This window comes from Coregonus clupeaformis, chromosome 37 (genome assembly GCF_020615455.1).
Source record: "Coregonus clupeaformis isolate EN_2021a chromosome 37, ASM2061545v1, whole genome shotgun sequence".
NCBI lineage: Eukaryota > Metazoa > Chordata > Actinopteri > Salmoniformes > Salmonidae > Coregonus > Coregonus clupeaformis.
The window spans coordinates 9071149-9091927 of record NC_059228.1 but is presented as its reverse complement, the minus strand read 5'-3'; the positions used below and the strand labels follow the sequence as shown (position 1 = coordinate 9091927).

The following is a 20779-nucleotide window of genomic DNA, read 5'->3' as shown; positions in this document are numbered from 1 at the left end:
AGTTCTCTGCTGCCAATGACTGGAACGAACTGCAAAAATCTCTGAAGCTGGAGGCTCTTATCTCCCTCACTAACGTTAAGCATCAGTTGTCAGAGCACCTTACCGATCACTGCACCTGTACACAGCCCTTCTGAAATTAGCCCACTCAACTACTTCGTCCCCATATTGTTATTTATTTTTCTCATTTGCACCACAGTATCTCTATTTGCACATCATCTCTTGCACATCTATCATTCCAATGTTAACACTAATTGTAATTATTTTGCACTATGGCCTATTTATTGCCTTGTATTTTTGACTCTCTACATTTGCACACACTGTATATATATTTTCTGTGGTATTTTTGTTGTTGTTTTTATCGCACTGCTTTGCTTTATCTTGGCCAGGTCGCAGTTGTAAATGAGAACTTGTTCTCAACTGGCTTACCTGGTTAAATAAAGGTAAAATAAAAAAAATAAAAAAAATCTGACCACTTGACGTTTTCCACATTTTGTTACGTTACAGCCTTTTTCTAAAATCGATTACATTGTTTTTTCCCCTCATCAATCTACACACAATACCCCATAATGACAAAGCAAAAACAGGTTGTATTTTTTTGTTGTTGCAAATGTCTAAAAAAGAAATATGACATTTATATAAGTTTTCAGACCCTTACTAGATACTTTGTTAAAGCACCGTTGGCATCGATTACAGCCTCGAGTCTTCTTGGGTATGACGCTACAAGCTTGGCACACCTGTATTTGGGGAGTTTCTCCCAGTCTTCTCTGCAAATCCTCTCAAGCTCTCTCAGGTTGGATGGGGAGCGTCGCTGCACAGCTATTTTCAGGTGTCTCCAGAGATGTTCGATCAGCTTCAAGTCCGGGATCTGGCTGTGCCACTCAAGGACATTCAGAGACTTGTCCCGAAGCCACTCCTGCGTTGTCTTGGCTATGTGCTTAGGGTCATTGTCCTGCAGTCCTGATCGCTCTGGAGCAGGTTTTCATCAAGGATCTTTCTGTACTTTGCTCCATTCATCTTTCCCTCGATCCTGACTGGTCTCCCAATCCCTGCCTCTGAATAACATCCCCACAGCATGATGCTGCCACCACCATGCTTCCTCTAGACATGACGCTTGGCATTCAGGTCAAAGAGTTCAATCTTGGTTTCATCAGACCAGAGAATCTTGTTTCTCATGGTCTGAGCGTCCTTTAGGAGCCTTTTGGCAAACTCCAAGCGGGCTGGCGTGTCTTTTGAGAAGTGGCTTCCGTCTGGCCACTCTACCATAAAGGCCTGATTGGTGGAGTGCTGCAGAGATGGTTGTCCTTCTGGAAGGTTCTCCCCATCTCCACAGAGGAAATCTAGAGCTCTGTCAGAGTGACCATCAGGTTCTTGGTCACCTCCCTGACCAAGGCCCTTCTCCCCCGATTGCTGAGTTTGGCCAGGCGGCCAGCTCTAGGAAACTTCTTCCATTTAAGAATGATGGAGGCCACTGTGTTCTTGGGGACCTTCAATGCTGCATAAATATTTTGGTACCCTTCCCCAGATCTGTGCCTTGACACAATCCTGTCTCGGAGCTGTACAGACAATTCCTTCGACCTCATGGCTTGGTTTTTGCTCTGACATGCACTGTCAACTGTGGGACCTTATATAGACAGATGTGTGCTTTTCCAAATCAAGTCCCATCAATTGAATTTACCACAGGTGGACTCCAATCAAGTTGTAGAAACATCTCATGGATGATCAATGGAAAAGCATGCACCTGAGCTCAATTTCCAGTATCATAGCAAAGGGTCTGAATACATATGTAAATATGGTATGTCTGTGTTTAAGTTTGTATACATTTGCAAAAATAATAATTTAATCCATTTTAGAATAAGGCTTTAAAGTAACAAAATGTGAAAAAAGTCAAGGGGTCTGAATACTTTCTGAATGCACTGTATAATCCTGTCTGCTACACAGACCAAAAAGTGGTAATTTTCATATTGAAGTGTACTGCCCTAATTTTTTTAATCTCTGGTGTGCAGGCCTACTGTTTTCCAGTTGTTTCCATTTTTCTTGGCTAGTCAAAACCAGAGCCCTATACTATGAATCAGGTTTGAGGAGTTACCGAGGTAACTTTGGTCAACTCTGAGTTCAACTTGGGATAACCGGTACCATAAAAGTGGCTCACCTTTTAGCCAGGTACATTTCTATGGCAACGAATCCTTCAAAACTAACCTGCTCCGGGGCAGGCTAACTCAGGTTTAACTCCATTTACCCTGAATGAAGTGTCCAATGAAATAAGATTCCCTCCCTCTTGCAAAGGTTGCGTCATCATCACCTTCATATTTATCAAATGTTTTTTGTGTGTTCAAAAATAATACTGTTAAAATACCTATCACATTACACATTTAGTAATCACAAAATGCATTTGAAACTTCATGCACAGTAAAGCTTTATATGACTTAATACAATTATTTTATCGATGGGAGTGGGGAAAAAAGGTGCTTGTGCATTGATCAGCACACCAAAGACGGCATTAATGATAAGGAATAAAGTAAAGTCGCCTCTTCTAAAAGCCTATTTGCTCACCATAGCCTGCTGAATTTGTAAGATAACTTTTCTTTAATTTCTTTCAATGAAACATGCGACAAGCATGCACAGTTACAAGCCTGCTAGAGTTAGCGGCAAGCAGTGGTGGAAAAAGTACTCAATTGTCATACTTGAGTAAACAAATAAAGATACCTGAATAGAAAATGACTCAAGTAAAAGTGAAAGTCATCCAGAAACGTACTACTTGAGTAAAAGTCTAAAAGTATCTGGTTTTAAATGCACTTACTGTAAGTACAGTGAAAAAGTCAATTGTCATACTTGTCATGCTCTATATCAAATTCCTTATATTAAGCAAACCAGACGGCATGATTTTCTTGTTTTTTTGTAATTCACGGACAGCCAGGGACACACTCCAACACTCAGACTTAATTTACAAACACAGTATTTGGGTTTAGTGAGTCCGCCAGATCAGTGGCAGTAGGGATGACAACGCGTTATATTGATAGGTGCGTGAATTGGACCATATTGCTGTCCTGCCTGAGCTTTCAAAATGTAACGAATACTTTTGGGTGTCAGGGGAAATGAATGTATACATATTTTCTTTAGGAATGTAGTTGAGTACAAGTAAAAGTTATCCAAAATATAAATATTAAAGTAAAGTACAGATACCCCAAAAATACTTAAGTAGTACTTTAAAGTATTTTTAGTTAAGTACTTTACACCACTGGCAGCTGGTGGACGAGCAATATCCACCGTCATAGTACGGATGAAGCATGAGCTGGAATTAGAAGCTAACTGAAGCTGGCTAGCTTTCGAAAACCCTGAGTAGATTTAGCTTCCTTCATAATATACCCCTCAGGAAGGCAAAGTTGTTTGTTTATTTTCATTTTTTATACAGGCTGTCATTAACATGCCTGTTGTTCTGTCTTATCCAGTGTTGTGGAAGAACAAAGTAATTATCCTGTTGAGTACCTTTTTCTGGGTGGTCAACCATTTCTCCCCAACAAGTCAATTAATGCACTAATGGGATGGAAAGTCTGTAAATAGTAATTATAGATTGTGTTAATAAACATCTCTATTTGATGGTTCTGTTTTAGATATTTTGTTTAGTTTTAAAGGTACATTACACTCCAAAATCAGATCTCTAAAGTAGTGTTCTGTTGAGATAAATCGAAGTCCCAGGTCATCTATTTTGTAATTCCAGCTCTATGCCTCAATCCAAAAATTAATGATAGTCCCTTTAATGTTGTTCTTTTGCTGAGGAAAACGCTTTTTCAGTAAAGTAGCACAAATTACTGTCTGCATCAGCAATTAGACCAGCCTGGCGACCAGGGGCATGCAGGGTTTGGACTGAACCTTAGATTCTAGAACGCACCTCCCCTCCTCTGTATCCTGCTCCTTCCCTGAGTCATCTTCCATATGGCCAAATCCACTTAGCTAATTACTGTCTAGCTTCCCCTCATATCCTCCTCAGGCTCTGCTGCTCCCAAGGAAACACAAAATACAGAATATGGAATATGGTCATAACACTGTCATGACACATATATTTAGACCTGTTTTGACATACATTTATATTGTGTTATTTTATGGCTGGTAATGACACTTACATAAGAGTGTTAAAACCTACGAAACCTACCACACAAGGCAAAACATTCCGTCACACCATAGCCTACTTGTCAACAGTATGTTTATGTTATATAACATTTTCTGAAATGGAACATATTAAATTATCATTGTAATTGAGTGCACATTGATGTCATACATGCACCTACCCCAATGCTCTGTTGCTGATGACTGGGATGAATGCAGGAGCAGATTGCAGGAGCAGGACAAGACACCCTATTTTTGAGTGATGACTGACATAAGGACATGTACGTGATAGGCCTATCTGGCTTATATGATTATGATGGTCATAATGCTTCTTGACAGTGTCATAAAGTGTATTTTCTTAATCCAAGTAAAGTGACACAGGATGGTCCTAATGCTTCTTGACAGTGTCATAAAGTGCATTTTCTTAGTCCAAGTAAAGTGACACAGGATGGTCATAATGCTTCATGACAGTGTCATAAAGTATATTTTCTACAAGTTATTTAAAATATGATGAACAAAAAAAACATAACTGTAAAGAATTCATTACAACAACAACAAAGGAATTAAGAAAAAACGTTCAAACGAAAGGAAACTTCTTTGCAGGGAAAAAACATATTTGAATAAATGTGGGTTTTGACACTTATGTAGGTGTCACAACCTGTCATAACCAGCCATAAAATAACGCAATATATGTCACAACAGGTGTAAATATATGGGTCATATGACATACAATTCCAGAGCTTTTTGAAGAGACACACTTGGCCAGACCCGATTTAGGCTTGGGAGCCATTCCTACTTAAATGCTTAGCTTCCCTAAAGATTTCTAGGCATTAAATGGAGTACTGTCTGATTAAAGCAGACATATACCAACAATTAAAAGCATATCTTTAATGGATGAATCCTGTCAGGAGGTTTTTCTTGAGGTTGTCGAGTTGTGTCTGCAGTGCCTTTAATGGCTGCTGGAAGGGTCTGTGATGTGTCGAGACGCTTCCTGTCAATTACTTCCTTTCTTCAGGACTGGAGGCATTCAAATTTGCATCACTGTTTGCACTCCGTTGGAATTGCATTATTGCACAGGACATTATTTTAATCATTGTCTGAGAGAGGAAAGGAGCGATGCATGGGGCTCTCTACTCTCTCTCTGCCTGCACAGCATCCAATCATCCCCAGCTGAACCCATTAAGGAGGCTTTGCACACATCCAATAAATTACTCATGCCTGATTCTCCGAGCAGTGACTAGGCTATATGAGCGCCCAGATAACTGTGAACGATGGATCCATACACATCAGACAGAAAGTGGCTCAACCACAGAGATTCTCTTTTTCTCACTTCTGGTAGATCACAGAGGGCCCTTAATCAGTAAGTTTCCCTTTGAATGTCAATGGGATTCTGTCTTGGGTAACTCAAGAACAATCTCTTTTTGTTGCGGGTAGCATTGTACGCTGATTGGTGGCCTGTTGAGCAGGGGTGGAAGATATAGCTTTTGCCATCATAAAAATCCTTACATGGAAGTTACAATCGATCTGCAATATTAAAGCTGATCTACCCCCTAAATAAAAAATGAAAAAATGAATATATTTGTGCACACAAAGCTAGTATCGACCATGAATCAACTTTCACAAGTATTACAACTTCACTGTATGTAGTAAAGTATTGACTTGACCAGTGAACCAGCTGTGGAGAGGCAGTAGTATAATGTATACATATTGCATTACAAACATAACATCATACATGATTAAACCAAACCACCATGTTAAAAACATCTATGAAAATAAAGAAAAAAAGCCAGAGTTGATTGAGGGTGGCTCTTCCATGCTTGGATGTTTCATTGTAAGTCAGTGTAGAGTTTGTAGAGGCCATGACAGTTGTAGCTACCAAGTTAGCAATACTTCAGCTTAATTAGCTATGGGTAATAGGCTGGAAAATCCCATTGCCAAGACTCCCTCCATCTCTCCCCAGACAATCAACAAGCCACACACACACAAGCACACACAAGCACACATGCACATGCACATGCACACACACACACACACACACACAATTATGTATGCTGCCTGGCGGCATATCTGAAATGTACCTAAAATGTTATTTTTGTCATGTAAGATTCCATTGTATGTCATGTGCTAGTAAGCCCATGACAACAGGTAGACAGAGGTAGACAGAGATAGATGTCAATAAAAGGTTGCACACTGCACATTAAATACATGGTTGCCAAAGAATACCTATGCATTATCTGGTACTGATTTTATGCTGACCAATATGAATATATTTCCAAGAACTTATTCAAGAACTTGATTCCTAACTTTATTGCTAAGTTGGATAAAACACCTGAAGGTGCACATTTGGAGAATACGTTTGACACTCAGGGTACTTAGGGGAGTCATGTTTAAAATTCAAAACACAGTAGCCTGGGAGAGGAAGTATGAAATATTCGGCAAGAGAGTTTTCCTCTCCTACCAGAAGTCAAAGAGCTTTGGTAGCTGGGATAGCAGGGAAGAAAGAAACAGCAGTTTCTTTATCTGAACGCCTCAGACACAGAACCCACAAGGACGTTTTTGCTGTGCTTTCCTCAATGTCTTCAAGTGGGTGAGGGTCTGAGGACGTTGCTTAAGACCCAACAGAGCAGGGAAGAATAATATTGTAAGAGAACAGCACAGACTTTCGTCAAATCCCATTTCACCACAGAAAAAATTATCTTCTCAGGAGAAAGAAAAAAACACGTATTTGAATTTGACCTGACAGGCGAAGCATCCAGTGTGCAGCCAACTAACATTTCAACTGCACACTGAAGACGTGGCTGATGCCATATGTTTTCACCTGTTCTCCCTTCCTGCCTGTCACTGGGGAATGAATGCCTCTTCTGACTTAGCCTTGGGCTGGGTGAGTAGGTCAAAAGGGCACACTGAAACAGTTAATCAAATTTCAAACCATGTGGAGAGGGGGCATTAACCATGTTCTAGAGTTTTTGTATCATTCAAAAGTCATTAGTTGGCATTTGAGAAATTAATGTGCATGATTACATTTTTACCTTGAGGTGCAAGGATCCTTCATACGTAACAGTCTACTCAGTCTACTAGGCACTTATGGCCTTGAATATAGATTACATTTCGTTGGATGGTGTATACCATGTGTATCCCATACATGCGACTAATAAAACCTGAAACTTGAAACATTCACTTCTGTGGTCTAATTTGTATCCCGATTCTGACCTATCTATTCTGACATGTACAATGATTGCAGTTACACCAACATTGCTGCACATAACATCTTTGGCATGATTGGAAAAAGTTGAAATAAATTATACAGAGATCTACAGTGAAGGGCTCAAAGAGACAATTAAAATGACACACAAGTATGGTATTATATTATTTATTTGATTGATGGGTAGGAAGAACAAGATTCCCATTTGTTTATTTGGATCCCTATTAGCGTTTGAACAAGCAGCAACTACTCTTACTGGGGTCCACAAAGAGAGCTGTAAATGTCATGAGCCCCTGTGCTTGATGCAGTGAGAGTTCTGGTCTTTTTTGCATGATCTTTGTGGTGAAACAGCTCCCGTCTCATCAAATCCTATTGCGCTTGGGTGATTTGAACATGGCCTTGAATGGGAAAAGGCCTTTGATCGAATTCCCACTCCCACCCCCCTGTGTACATACTAGATGTATCCCATTCCTCTTGCTGCAGAGCGGGATCGGAATGTCGTGCCATGCGCCACAGGGATTTTTCCTACGGCAGAAGGCAGGAGAGGGGTGGGGGGGGGAGTGGGATTGCCATGAAAAGATCGAAGAGGGAGAGAGCGGTTTTGATGGAAGTGTGCTGCTGTGGAGTGGGAGGGGGTGGGGGAGGAGGGAGAGGTGCTGTGGAGAGTGTTACTCAGTTCTCTGCAAGGGCTGTGCTGGACTGAATGAATCTTTTGTGAAATGCGAGAACGCTGCCTCGGCTGATACCGGCCACATCTCTGTGTGAGCAGCAAAGGTTGGAGGGGAAAGGAGGGAAGGGAACACGGGAAGCGCTATGACACTGAAAGAAGATCTGAAAAGGCGGATTCCCCATGTGGTTGACTCCCCCACCCCACCACACTGCATCACCATCCCCTCAACCCCGCACCCCCTTTCTACTTCCACACATCTTACATCAAACCACCATTATCCACACCAGCCACAAGGCTATATGTCCCACTGTGGCACTGGTCATCGAGAACCACTTCACTGGCCACAAGAGTGATTTGGTATTTTACCAAGGACAGCAGTTTTTTTGTATTTTACAGATGTATCATTTTCTCTGCAGAGACTCCATTGGTATGTTTTGTGGAGGAACATCAATAATCAATAAAGGCTCCCCGTGCATCACCCCAGAAGCATTGAGAGAGATAAAGAAAGAGAGTGAGAGGTGGGAGGGGGGGAGAGATTAGAGATCCCAAAAGCCAGAGCAAGAGAGAGTGAGTAAGCAATCAACCAATATCCCCGATTCCTAAAAGCTGTGTTGTCATTGTTTCAGTTATTGGGATCACTGTATGTTCCAATAGTGCTGGAAAAGACCAGCAGCCCAGCACTATTATATCAGTCTTATGCTGCATTCCTAACCAAGTGGGAAGTGGGAATTTACCACATACGACTGGGAAAAATCCACTTGAACGGCCCTCCAACTGATAATTACTAGTGAGAAACTCGTCTATCATCCCTGAGTCCCGACTTCTCCCACATGCAGACCTCTGACGTGAGTTACTAAGGAAATTACCTTGATAACAGCATTTTCGGCAGTTAAAGGGACATTCCAATCATTTTCATTATGTCCAGCACAATACCAGTATCTACATATGTGAAAATGACGCAAAAATATTAAGTAAAAAAGTTATACCCGATAACATTATCAAAAGTTAAAACATATCAAAAACTGTGATTTTCAAACACTATGAGTTCACAGTGACGTAGGGAGCAAGAAAATACCCTCCCTTACTTTTAATCCTACCATGTGATGTCACAGAGAAGCAATTTTTAGAACCTTTCTTCTTATCTTTATAACTACAGATCATAGAAACGCGCCATTTTCACATACAGTGCCTTCAGAAAGTAGTCATACCCCTTGACTTATTCCAAATTTTTTTGTGTTATAGTCTGAATTCAAAATGGATTAAATAGATTTTTTTCCCCATCCATCTAAATACAATACCCCATAATAACACAGTGAAACATGTTTTTAGACATTTTTGCAAATATGTTGAAAATGAAATTAATTTACATAACTATTCACACCCCTGAGTCAATACTTTGTAGAAGCACCTTTAGCAACGATTACAGCTATGAGTCTTCTGGTAAGTCTCTAAGAGCTTTCCACACCTGGATTGTGCAACATTTGCCCATTATTATTTTCAAAATTCTTCAAGCTCTGTCAAATTTGTTGTTGATCATTGCTAGACAAACATTTTCAGGTCTTGCCATAGATTTTCAATTACGTTTACAGCAACAGTCAAACGTTTGGACACACCTACTCATTCAAGGGTTTTTCTTTATTACATTGTAGAATAATAGTGAAGACATTACAACTATGAAATAACACATATGGAATCATGTACTAACCAAAAAAGTGTTAAACAAATCAAAATATATGTTATATTTGAGATTCTTCAAATAACCACCCTTTGCCTTGATGGCAGCTTTGCACACTCTTGGCATTCTCTCAACCAGCTTCACCTGGAATGCTTTTCAAACAATATTGAAGGAGTTCCCACATATGCTGAGCACTTGTTGATGGCTGCTTTTCCTTCACTCTGCCGTCCGACTCATCCCAAGCCATCTCAATTGGGGTGAGGTCAGAGTATTGTGGAGGTCAGGTCATCTGATGCAGCACTCCATCACTCTCCTTGGTCAAATAGCCCTTACAAAGCCTGGATGTGTGTTGGGTCATTGTCCTGTTGAAAAACAAATGACAGTCCCACTAAGCCCAAACCAGATGGGATGGTGTATCGCTGCAGAATGCTGTGGTAGCCATGCTGGTTAAGTGTGCCTTGAATTCTAAATAAACCACAGACAGTGTCACCAGCAAAGCACCCCCACACCATAACACCTCCTCCTCCATGCTTTACGGTGGGAACAACACATGTGGAGATTATCCGTTCACCCACACCGCGTCTCACAAAGACACGGCGGTTGGAACCAAAAATCTCAAATTTGGACTCCAGACCAAAGTACACATTTCCACCGTTCTAATGTCAATTACTCGTGTTTATTGGACCAACAAGTCTCTTCTTCTTATTGGTGTCTTTTAGTAGTGGTTTCTTTGCAGCAATTCGACCATGAAGGCCTGATTCACGCAGTCCACTCTGAACAGTTGATGTTGAGATGTGTCTGTTACTTCAACTCTGTGAAGCATTTATTTGGGCTGCAATTTCTAAGGTTGATAACTCTAATTAACTTATCCTCTGCAGCAGAGGGACCTCTGGGTCTTCGATTCCTGTGGCGGTCCTCATGAGAGCCAGTTTCATCATAGTGCTGAATGGTTTTTGCGACTGCACTTATTTGAGCTGTTCTTGCCATAATATGGACATGGTCTTTTACCAAATAGGGCTATCTTCTGTATATCCCCCCTACCTTGTTACAACACAATTGATTGTCTCAAACGCATTAAGAAGGAAAGAAATCCGACACAAATTAACTTTTAAGAAGGCACACCTGTTCATTGAAATGCATTCCAGGTGACTACCTCCTGAAGCTGGTTGAGAGAATGCCAAGAGCGTGCAAAGCTGTCATCAAGGCAAAGGGTGGATATTTGAAGAATCTCAAATTTAACATATATTTTGATTTGTTTAACACTTCTTTGGTTACTACATGATTCCATATGTGTTATTTCATGGTTTTGATGTCTTCACTATTATTCTACAATGTAATAAATTGTAAAAATAAAGACAAACGAGTGAATGAGTAGATGTGTCCAAACTTTTGACTGGTAGTGTAAGTCAAAACTGTAACTCGGCCACTCAGGAACATTCACTATCTTCTTGGTAAGCAAGTCCAGTGTGGATTTGGCCTTGTGTTTTAGGTTATAGTCCTGCTGAAAGGTGAATTAATCTCCCAGTGTCTGGTGGAAAGCAGACTGAACCAGGTTTTCCTCTATGATTTTGCCTGTGCTTAGCTCCATTCCGTTTCTTTTTTATCCTGATAAACTCCCCAATCCTTAACGTTTAAAGGCATACCCATAAAATGATGCAGCCACCAATATACTTTAAAATATGATGATTGGTACTCAGTAATGTGTTGTATTGGATTTGCCCCAAACATAACACTTTGTATTCAGGACAAAAAGTTCATTGCTTTGCCAATTTTTTTTCAGTATTACTTTAGTGCCTTGTTGCAAACAGGATGCATGTTTTGGAATATGTTTTATTCTGTACAGGCTTCCTTCTTTTCCCTCTGATAATTAGGTTAGTATTGTGGAGTAACTACAATGTTGTTGATGCATCCTCAGTTTTCTCCTATCACAGCCTTTAAACTGTGTAACTGTTTAAAAGTCACCATTTGCATCAATAACTTCACCATGCTCAAAGGGATATTTTTGACAATCTACCAATAGGTGCCCTTCTTGCGAGGCATTGGAAAACCTCTCTGGTCTTTGTGGTTGAATCCGTCTTTGAAATTCACTGCTCGACTGAGGGAACTTACAGATAATTGTGTGGGGTACAGAGATGAGGTAGTCATGAAAAAAATAATGTTAAACAATATTATTGCACACAGAATGAGTCCAATGTAACGTATTATGTGACTTGTTAAGCACATGTTTACTACTGAACGTATTTAGGCTATCCACAGCTTTTCATTTTTTACTAATTTGAAACATATAATTCCACTTTGACATTATGGCGTATTGTGTGTAGGCCAGTGAGAAAGAATCTCTATTTAATCCATTTTAAATTCAGGCTGTAACACAAACAAATGTGGAAAAAGTCAAGGGGTGTGAACACTTTCTGAAGGCACTGTATGTTAACACTGGTATGGTGCTGGAGATAATGAATATGAGGTTGAAAAGTGGAAAAAAATTGTCCTTTAAATGTAACAACAAAACATTATTTATTAAAATCTATCTATTAATATGGGTTTTGAACTCTATAAATTGTTTACAAGCATTATAGCTGTACTTTTAGATTATGGTTGACTCAGCTTGTTGGCCATTAGCCAATCGGCATTTCTCAACGAGTTCAAAGCACATGCATGTACCCAACTGGTATTTATGACTTCACAACTGGGAAATGCACACCTGCCACTTGGTTACGAACGCAGCATGACTATTGCCTTATTGTGTCAGGTGATGAAGCAGAAGGCAGGCAGGTGTGCCAGGTCTGTCAGAGTGCATACTGGGATTCCTCACTCCACAGAGCAAGGCTTTCATCTAGGGAAAAGAGCTTGACTGGTGTATTTTAATATTGTATTTTTATTTACCTTTTCCACAAACAATATAGCGGATGATTGAATAGATAAAATACCCACTAGTACCATACCTGCGGGTATGTGTCGGTACAAACTTAGAAAAAAAGTTCGTATCTAGAACATAAAAGGTTCTTCAGCTGTCTCCATAGGAGAACCCTTTGATTAACCCTTTTTGGTTCCTGTTAGAACCCTACATGGAACCAAAAAGGGTTCTACCTGGAACCAAAAATTGTTATTTCATGGGGACAGCCGAAGAATCCTTTTGGAGTATTCACCTTGGATTCTCCAGACTATCCCTTGGGGGCCTTCAAAGGTCCACTTCTCTGTATACAGAATCAGAGCTCACAGGATGAAGCCAAAGACTGTTTGGCAGGTAGGAGAAAGAATGTTTCCTCCAGCGCTTCTATAGTGAAGACATTTGGACAGTGATAAGCCAGGCAGTAGTGGGATTCTTTCACTCAGTCTGCCTACCTTCTTCCCATCATAGGGATTGAAATTGAGTCTGAAATGGGTTATAGGTTTGGTGGGGAATCAATCTAATGGGAGATCAGTCTTATGATCTTATGATCTATGATCTCATAATGTTGATGTGGACTCTAGCAGATTTCTAGGATTAGTCATCATTAGCCCCGCTTTTTGTCATTGTACAGACAGAACCTTTCATGTAACTGTGCACTATGTCTCTTTTTGTCATCCTGTTTTTCTTTCTCTCCCAATCTCACTCCAAAATAATAGATCCCAGCAGACTACACTGAGTGTACAAAACATTAAGAAAGACCTTCCTAATATTGAGTTGTACCTCCACCCCTTTTGCCCTCAGAAAAGCCTCAAGTCATCGGGGCATGGACTATACAAGCTGTCGAAAGCATTCCACAGGGATGCTGGCCCATGTTGACTCCAATGCTTCCCAAGGTGGAGTCAAGTTGGCTGGATGTACTTTGGGTGGTGGACCATTCTTGATACACACGGGAAACTGTTGAGTGTGAAAAACCCAGCAGCGTTGCAGTTCTTGACACAAACCAGTGTGCCTGGCACCTACTACCATACCCCATTCAAAGGCACTTACTGTAAATATTTTGTCTTACCCATTCATCCTCTGAATGGCACACATACACAATCCATGTCTCAATTGTCTCAAGGCTTAAAAATCCTTCTTTAACCTGTCTCCTCCCCTTCATCTACACTGATTAAAGTGGATTTAACAAGTGACATCAATGAGGGATCATAGCTTTCACCTAGATTCACCTGGTCAGTCTATGTCATGTTTCGTGCACTCAGTGTATATGCTACTGCTGCTTCAATGGACTCACCCCTGATACTGGTGGCAGTGTTTTGATGTGAGCTCCTATAGATGCCAAGCTCACCTACACTGGGGAGTGTGTGTGTGTGCGTGTGTGCGTGTGTGCGTGTGTACATGTGTGTGTGTGTGCATGTGTGTGTGCGTGCGTTAGAGACAGTGCGTGCGTGTGTGTGCATGCGCGCCCATGTGTACGTGCGCGCCTGTGTGTGTGTGTCACTGTGTGTGTGTGTGTATGTGTAGGTATGGGTCATTCGTGATTTACATTTACATTTACGTCATTTAGCAGACGCTCTTATCCAGAGCGACTTACAAATAGGTGCATTCACCTTATAGCCAGTGGGATCACCACTTTACAATGTTTTAATTTTTTTATTTTTTTATTTCATTTTTCTTTTAATTTTGTTTATTATTAAAACATGTATTTATTTATTTTTATAGTGATGACCCAGTTTCATAATGAAGGGCTCTGTCACAAACATGTATTTTTCTTCCCAGGGCTGGAGTGAAGCCTGCCTGTCATATACATTCCTGGAAGGGTTTCATCAATACTTTGCTCACGGAATCCTGTAAACTAATTTGACATGGTCAGGTAGAACAAGTCTCCGGTGTTATGAGTGAATGTGAATTATGTGCGCCTGTCTTGCCAATTTTTTAAAAAGTCACTCTTAAAGTCATTCTTATTTAAAGAGTGTCCTATATGCAGTTGAGTTCATCTGGATTCATGACGTGTCTTTTCATTGTTAGAATATGGCTGACGTGTCAGTCTGAGAGTTGGGTAGGGAATTTAATTACAACAAGCTAAAGCACACTCAAAAAGTCACTTACTAGAGGCTTTTAGAGCTAGTTAAGATCCCTTTAAACTCATAAATAGTCCCGTTTTCTCAGATAGTATCAAACGCTACTGACGTTACAAGTCACTGTCTGTCTGTATGCATTCATCAAGTTTTATGTGAACTTCTGAAACTGTGACAGTGTTGTAAAGTCTACAAATTGAATTTAAATTCAACACAGTAACGAATGCTCTCTGGACTCATGAGTAAAAGCCTTTAACCTTGCTTGAACAGATAATTAACTCTAGTGACTGAGAATGAGTGGCTGTTGACTGTGAGCACAGTTAGGGCACATACATGGCTGCTAGCGTATGGAGATGAATGTAATGTATCTGCCTACCACACTTGTCCTAATCTGCTTTCCATCAATGTTCCTTACATCACTAACTAAGTTCCTGGGCTTAATCCATTTGCGAGCATATTTAGATTCCAGATGTTAATGCCCAAACGGACAGTACTACCATGGGAGAAGGTGCATGAATGTGTTCTTCAGTGTTCTTCTCCCTCAATCCCTGGTGAAATAATAATCTCCCTTCACCGCTACATGCCTTTAAGGAGAACAATCAGTGGAACTGCATATGGAAGCTGATCTGAGCTCAGGAGATGAGCGGAGTCAAGCGTGTAGAGGTAGAAGAGGGAGTTGAAGATTGCTGATGATGGAATGTTTCAAGTATTCTGACCCAGTTGGGATCAAAGTAAACCAATTACGAAAATGAGTTTTGTTCTTTTCTCCCTTTTCATTCCAAGTTGTTTGGAGGCCTTTTAATCTAGTGCTTCTCTTACCACAGTTTAAGTTATTCAGGAGGTATTGTTGAGCTCAACTGGCAGAGCACAGAGGTAGGATAGTCAGGCTGAATAGCAGGAACCGTTTGGTATCCACTGAGGATGAATGCACTGAGGGGAAAGACACTCAATTATTTCATTTGTTCTTTCTCCGTTCTTTTCTTCTCCTCAGGATGTTAGAGAACTCGCTGCTCAGCGCTGAAGTGAAGGAGGGAGAGATTCTGCCTCCCACCATTCAGAAACTGATGAAAGGATACAACAAGTACCTCAGGCCTTTCTTTGACAGTAAGGGAAATTGCACACATCCCTGGAAAATGAGATGAGGCTCAAGTGAGATGTGTGTGTGTGTGTGTGTGTGTGTGTGTGTGTGTGTGTGTGTGTGTGTGTGTGTGTGTGTGTGTGTGTGTGTGTGTGTGTGTGTGTGTGTGTGTTTTTTTGTCTGTGTGATTGTGTGGCTTACCATATTCCCATATTCATTTCAATATTACCATATTTTGGCTATGCATAAATCTCCCTGAGCTTTTACCTGGCAGATGGAAGCAATCTCATTCCACATGCATAACACAGTATGTGCATGACGAACATTCACTGAAACTAAATACATGATACCAACACATTAACACAGCTGGTGATTTTAGTCATAGGGTTAGGCTATTAATATCAAGAGTAAGCAGCTGACAAAGTATGTTATTTGTCTGAGCAGACACAATTCCCATGCATACTTAGTGTGACTTCCTAAACTGGATGCCATAGAAGTTCAATATTTTCATGCATAGGCCTACTCAGTGTGACTTCCTAATATGGATTCCATCCTAACAGTGTAACCTCGAGACAGTGATATAAAGTATTGTAGCCTTTGATCCTCTGCACAGTGTTTGTACTTCTCACAAATCCCTTGTCATTTTCATTGTTTCTGCCTCAGAGAATCCCTCTAAATGTGTCTACTGTTTGATCAGTGATCGCTGAGACTGAACCGAATCAGAGCAAATGTACAGTGGGGAAAAAAAGTATTTAGTCAGCCACCAATTGTGCAAGTTCTCCCACTTAAAAAGATGAGAGAGGCCTGTAATTTTCATCATAGGTACACGCCAACTATGACAGACAAATTGAGATTTTTTTTCTCCAGAAAATCACATTGTAGGATTTTTTATGAATTTATTTGCAAATTATGGTGGAAAATAAGTATTTGGTCACCTACAAACAAGCAAGATTTCTGGCTCTCACAGACCTGTAACTTCTTCTTTAAGAGGCTCCTCTGTCCTCCACTCGTTACCTGTATTAATGGCACCTGTTTGAACTTGTTATCAGTATTAAAGACACCTGTCCACAACCTCAAACAGTCACACTCCAAACTCCACTATGGCCAAGACCAAAGAGCTGTCAAAGGACACCAGAAACAAAATTGTAGACCTGCACCAGGCTGGGAAGACTGAATCTGCAATAGGTAAGCAGCTTGGTTTGAAGAAATCAACTGTGGGAGCAATTATTAGGAAATGGAAGACATACAAGACCACTGATAATCTCCCTCGATCTGGGGCTCCCCGCAAGATCTCACCCTGTGGGGTCAAAATGATCACAAGAACGGTGAGCAAAAATCCTAGAACCACACGGGGGGACCTAGTGAATGACCTGCAGAGAGCTGGGACCAAAGTAACAAAGCCTACCATCAGTAACACACTACACCGCCAGGGACTCAAATCCTGCAGTGCCAGACGTGTCCCCCTGCTTAAGCCAGTACATGTCCAGGCCCGTCTGAAGTTTGCTAGAGTGCATTTGGATGATCCATTTACATTTACATTTACATTTTAGTCATTTAGCAGACGCTCTTATCCAGAGCGACTTACAGGAGCAATTAGGGTTAAGTGCCTTGCTCAAGGGCACATTTACGTCATTTAGCAGACGCTCTTATCCAGAGCGACTCACAAATTGGTGCATTCACCCTATAGCCAGTGGGATAACCACTTTACAATTTTTTTTGGGGGGTAGAAGGATTACTTTATCCTATCCAGAAGAGGATTGGGAGAATGTCATATGGTCAGATGAAACCAAAATATAACTTTTTGGTAAAAACTCAACTTGTCGTGTTTGGAGGACAAAGAATGTTGAGTTGCATCCAAAGAACACCATACCTACTGTGAAGCATGGGGGTGGAAACATCATGCTTTGGGGCTGTTTTTCTGCAAAGGGACCAGGACGACTGATCCGTGTAAAGGAAAGAATGAATGGGGCCATGTATCGTGAGATTTTGAGTGAAAACCTCCTTCCATCAGCAAGGGCATTGAAGATGAAACGTGGCTGGGTCTTTCAGCATTACAATGATCCCAAACACACCGCCCGGGCAACGAAGGAGTGGCTTCGTAAGAAGCATTTCAAGGTCCTGGAGTGGCCTAGCCAGTCTCCAGATCTCAACCCCATAGAAAATCTTTGGAGGGAGTTGAAAGTCCGTGTTGCCCAGCGACAGCCCCAAAACATCACTGCTCTAGAGGAGATCTGCTTGGAGGAATGGGCCAAAATATCAGCAACAGTGTGTGAAAACCTTGTGAAGAGTTACAGAAAACGTTTGACCTGTGTCATTGCCAACAAAGGGTATATAACAAAGTATTGAGAAACTTTTGTTATTGACCAAATACTTATTTTCCACCATAATTTGCAAATAAATTCATTAAAAATCCTACAATGTGATTTTCTGGAATTTTTTTTCTCATTTTGTCTGTCATAGTTGACGTGTACCTATGATGAAAATTACAGGCCTCTCTCATCTTTTTAAGTGGGAGAACTTGCACAATTGTTGGCTGACTAAATACTTTTTTCCCCCACTGTAATTAACAGAGATGAGTGCACTCCTGATTGCCATGAACCCCACACAAGAGGGCAGCTTCCTGGAAAGGATGGAAATGCACACACATAAATACAAACACACATACAGTTGAAGTCGGAAGTTTACATGCACCTTAGCCAAATACATTTAAACTCAGTTTTTCACAATTCCTGACATTTAATCCTAGTAAAAATTCCCTGTCTTAGGTCAGTTAGGATCACCACTTTATTTTAAGAATGTGAAATGTCAGAATAATAGTAGAGAGATGTCACGGTTTCGGCCGAGGCTGCTCCTCCTCCTTGCTCGGGCAGGCTTCGGCGGTCGTCGTCCCCGGAGTACTAGCTACCACCGTTGTATGTTATCGATGTGTGTTTGGTTTTGTCTTTATTGTACACCTGTTTCCGTTTGGGTTAATTATGTCCCCTATAAGTTTCTCGTATTGTTAGTCGTGTGTTGTGTGTTATTGTTCGCCTGTCATTTGGTGCTGCTCGTATTTTCGTATGTTGTTTATTCTGGTCCGTCGCACTGTTTGTTTAGTGCGCCTAGGATTAGTGTTTTTACGCACTGCTGCGTATCATTCGCCTCCTGTTTTGTTGAGGCCCAGTGTCTTGTTTAATTTTTGTGCAGTAAAGTCGGTTGACTTAGCTTCTGTGTCCTGCGTGTTACTCCTCCACCACATCCACATCAGCCGGTTCTGACAAGAGATTGATTTATTTCAGCTTTGATTTCTTTCATCACATTCCCAGTGGGTCAGAAGTTTACATACACTCAATTAGTATTTGGTAGCTTTGCCTTTAAATTGTTTAACTTAGGTCAAACGTTTTGGGTAGCCTTACACAAGGTTCCCACAATAAGTTGGGTGAATGTTGGCCCATTCCTCATGACAGAGCTGGTGTAACTGAGTCAGGTTTGTAGGCCTCCTTGCTCGCACACACTTTTTCAGTTCTGCCCACAAATTGTCTATAGGATTGAGGTCAGGGCTTTGTGATGGCCACTCCAATACATTGACTTTGTTGTCCTTAAGCCATTTTGCCACAACTTTGGAGGTATGCTTGGGGTCTTTGTCCATTTGGAAGACCCATTTGCGACCAAGCTTTAACTTCCTGACTGATGTCTTGAGATTTTGCTTCAATATATCCACATCATTTTTCTTCCTCATGATGCCATCTATTTTGTGAAGTGCACCAGTCCCTCCTGCAGCAAAGCACCCCCACAGCATGATGCTGCCACCCCCGTGCTTCATGGTTGGGATGGTGTTCTTCGGCTTGCAAGCTTCCCCTTTTTCCTCCAAACATAACGATGGTCATTATGGCCAAACAGTTATATTTTTGTTTCATCAGACCAGAGGACATTTCTCCAAAAAGTACGATCTTTGTCCTCATGTGCAGTTGCAAACCGTAGTCAGGCTTTTTTATGGCAGTTTTGGAGCAGTGGCTTCTTCCTTGCTGAGCGGCCTTTCAGGTTACGTCGATATAGGACTCATTTTACTGTGGATATAGATACTTTTGTACCTGTTTCCTCCAGGATCTTCACAAGGTCCTTTGTTGTTGTTCTGGGATTGATTTGCACTTTTCGCACCAAAGTACGTTCATCTCTAGGAGACAGAACGCGTCTCCTTCCTGAGCGGTATGACGGCTGCATGGTCCCATGGTGTTTATACTTGCGTACTATTGTTTGTACAGAAGAACGTGGTACCTTCAGGCGTTTGGAAATTGCTCCCAATGATGAACCAGACTTGTGGAGGTCTACAATTTTCTTTCTGAGGTCTTGGCTGATTTCTTTTTATTTTCCCATGATGTCAAGCAAAGAGGCACTGAGGTTGAAGGTAGGCCTTGAAATACATCCACAGGTACACCTCCAATTGACTCAAATTATGTCAATTACCCTATCAGAAGCTTCTAAAGCATGACATCATTTTCTGGAAATTTCCAAGCTGTTTAAAGGCACAGTCAACTTAGTGTATGTAAACTTCTGACCCACCGGAATTTTGATACGGTGAATTATAAGTGAAATAATCTGTCTGTAAACAATTGTTGGAAAAATCACTTGTGTCATGCACAAAGTAGATGTCCTAACCGACTTGCCAAAACTATAGTTTGTTAACAAGAAATTTGTGGAGTGGTTGAAAAACGAGTTTTAATGACTCCAACCTAAGTGTATGTAAACCTCCGACTTAAACTGTACACACTCTCTCTCTCTTTCTCTCTCTCTACAAAGTCCTCAGTGTAGGTGAGCTTGGTATGCAAACACATGTATTTGTTTATTTGGATTCCAATTAGCTGTTACAATTGCAACCGCTTCTCTTCCAGCAGTCCAGACGGACCCATGCATGCATACATACATACATACATACAGAGTTACACATGCACAAAGGTTAGGTGACCTTGTTTTCAGCAAGCAAAAGCAGAAATACTAGAACGTTATTCAAGAATGAGACTGGGTAAGTGAAAGAAAGAGAGGGAACGAGAGAGAGGAAAGAGGATATGTATGGGGCTGCATGCAACATTCTTGCTGTTGCCACTGATAGCG

At 41.0% G+C, this 20779-nt stretch overlaps 1 protein-coding gene across 1 annotated transcript in view; it reads left to right on the top strand.

Moving 5' to 3' along the window:
* Positions 1 to 20779, top strand: part of LOC121553732 (gamma-aminobutyric acid receptor subunit pi-like) — a 94632-nt gene that overhangs the window by 59798 nt on the left and 14055 nt on the right. Inside the window, exon 3 of the mRNA XM_045211431.1 lies at positions 15605 to 15717. Coding sequence (XP_045067366.1) covers positions 15605 to 15717 — 113 coding nt within the window. The remainder of the gene's footprint in view (positions 1 to 15604; positions 15718 to 20779) is intronic.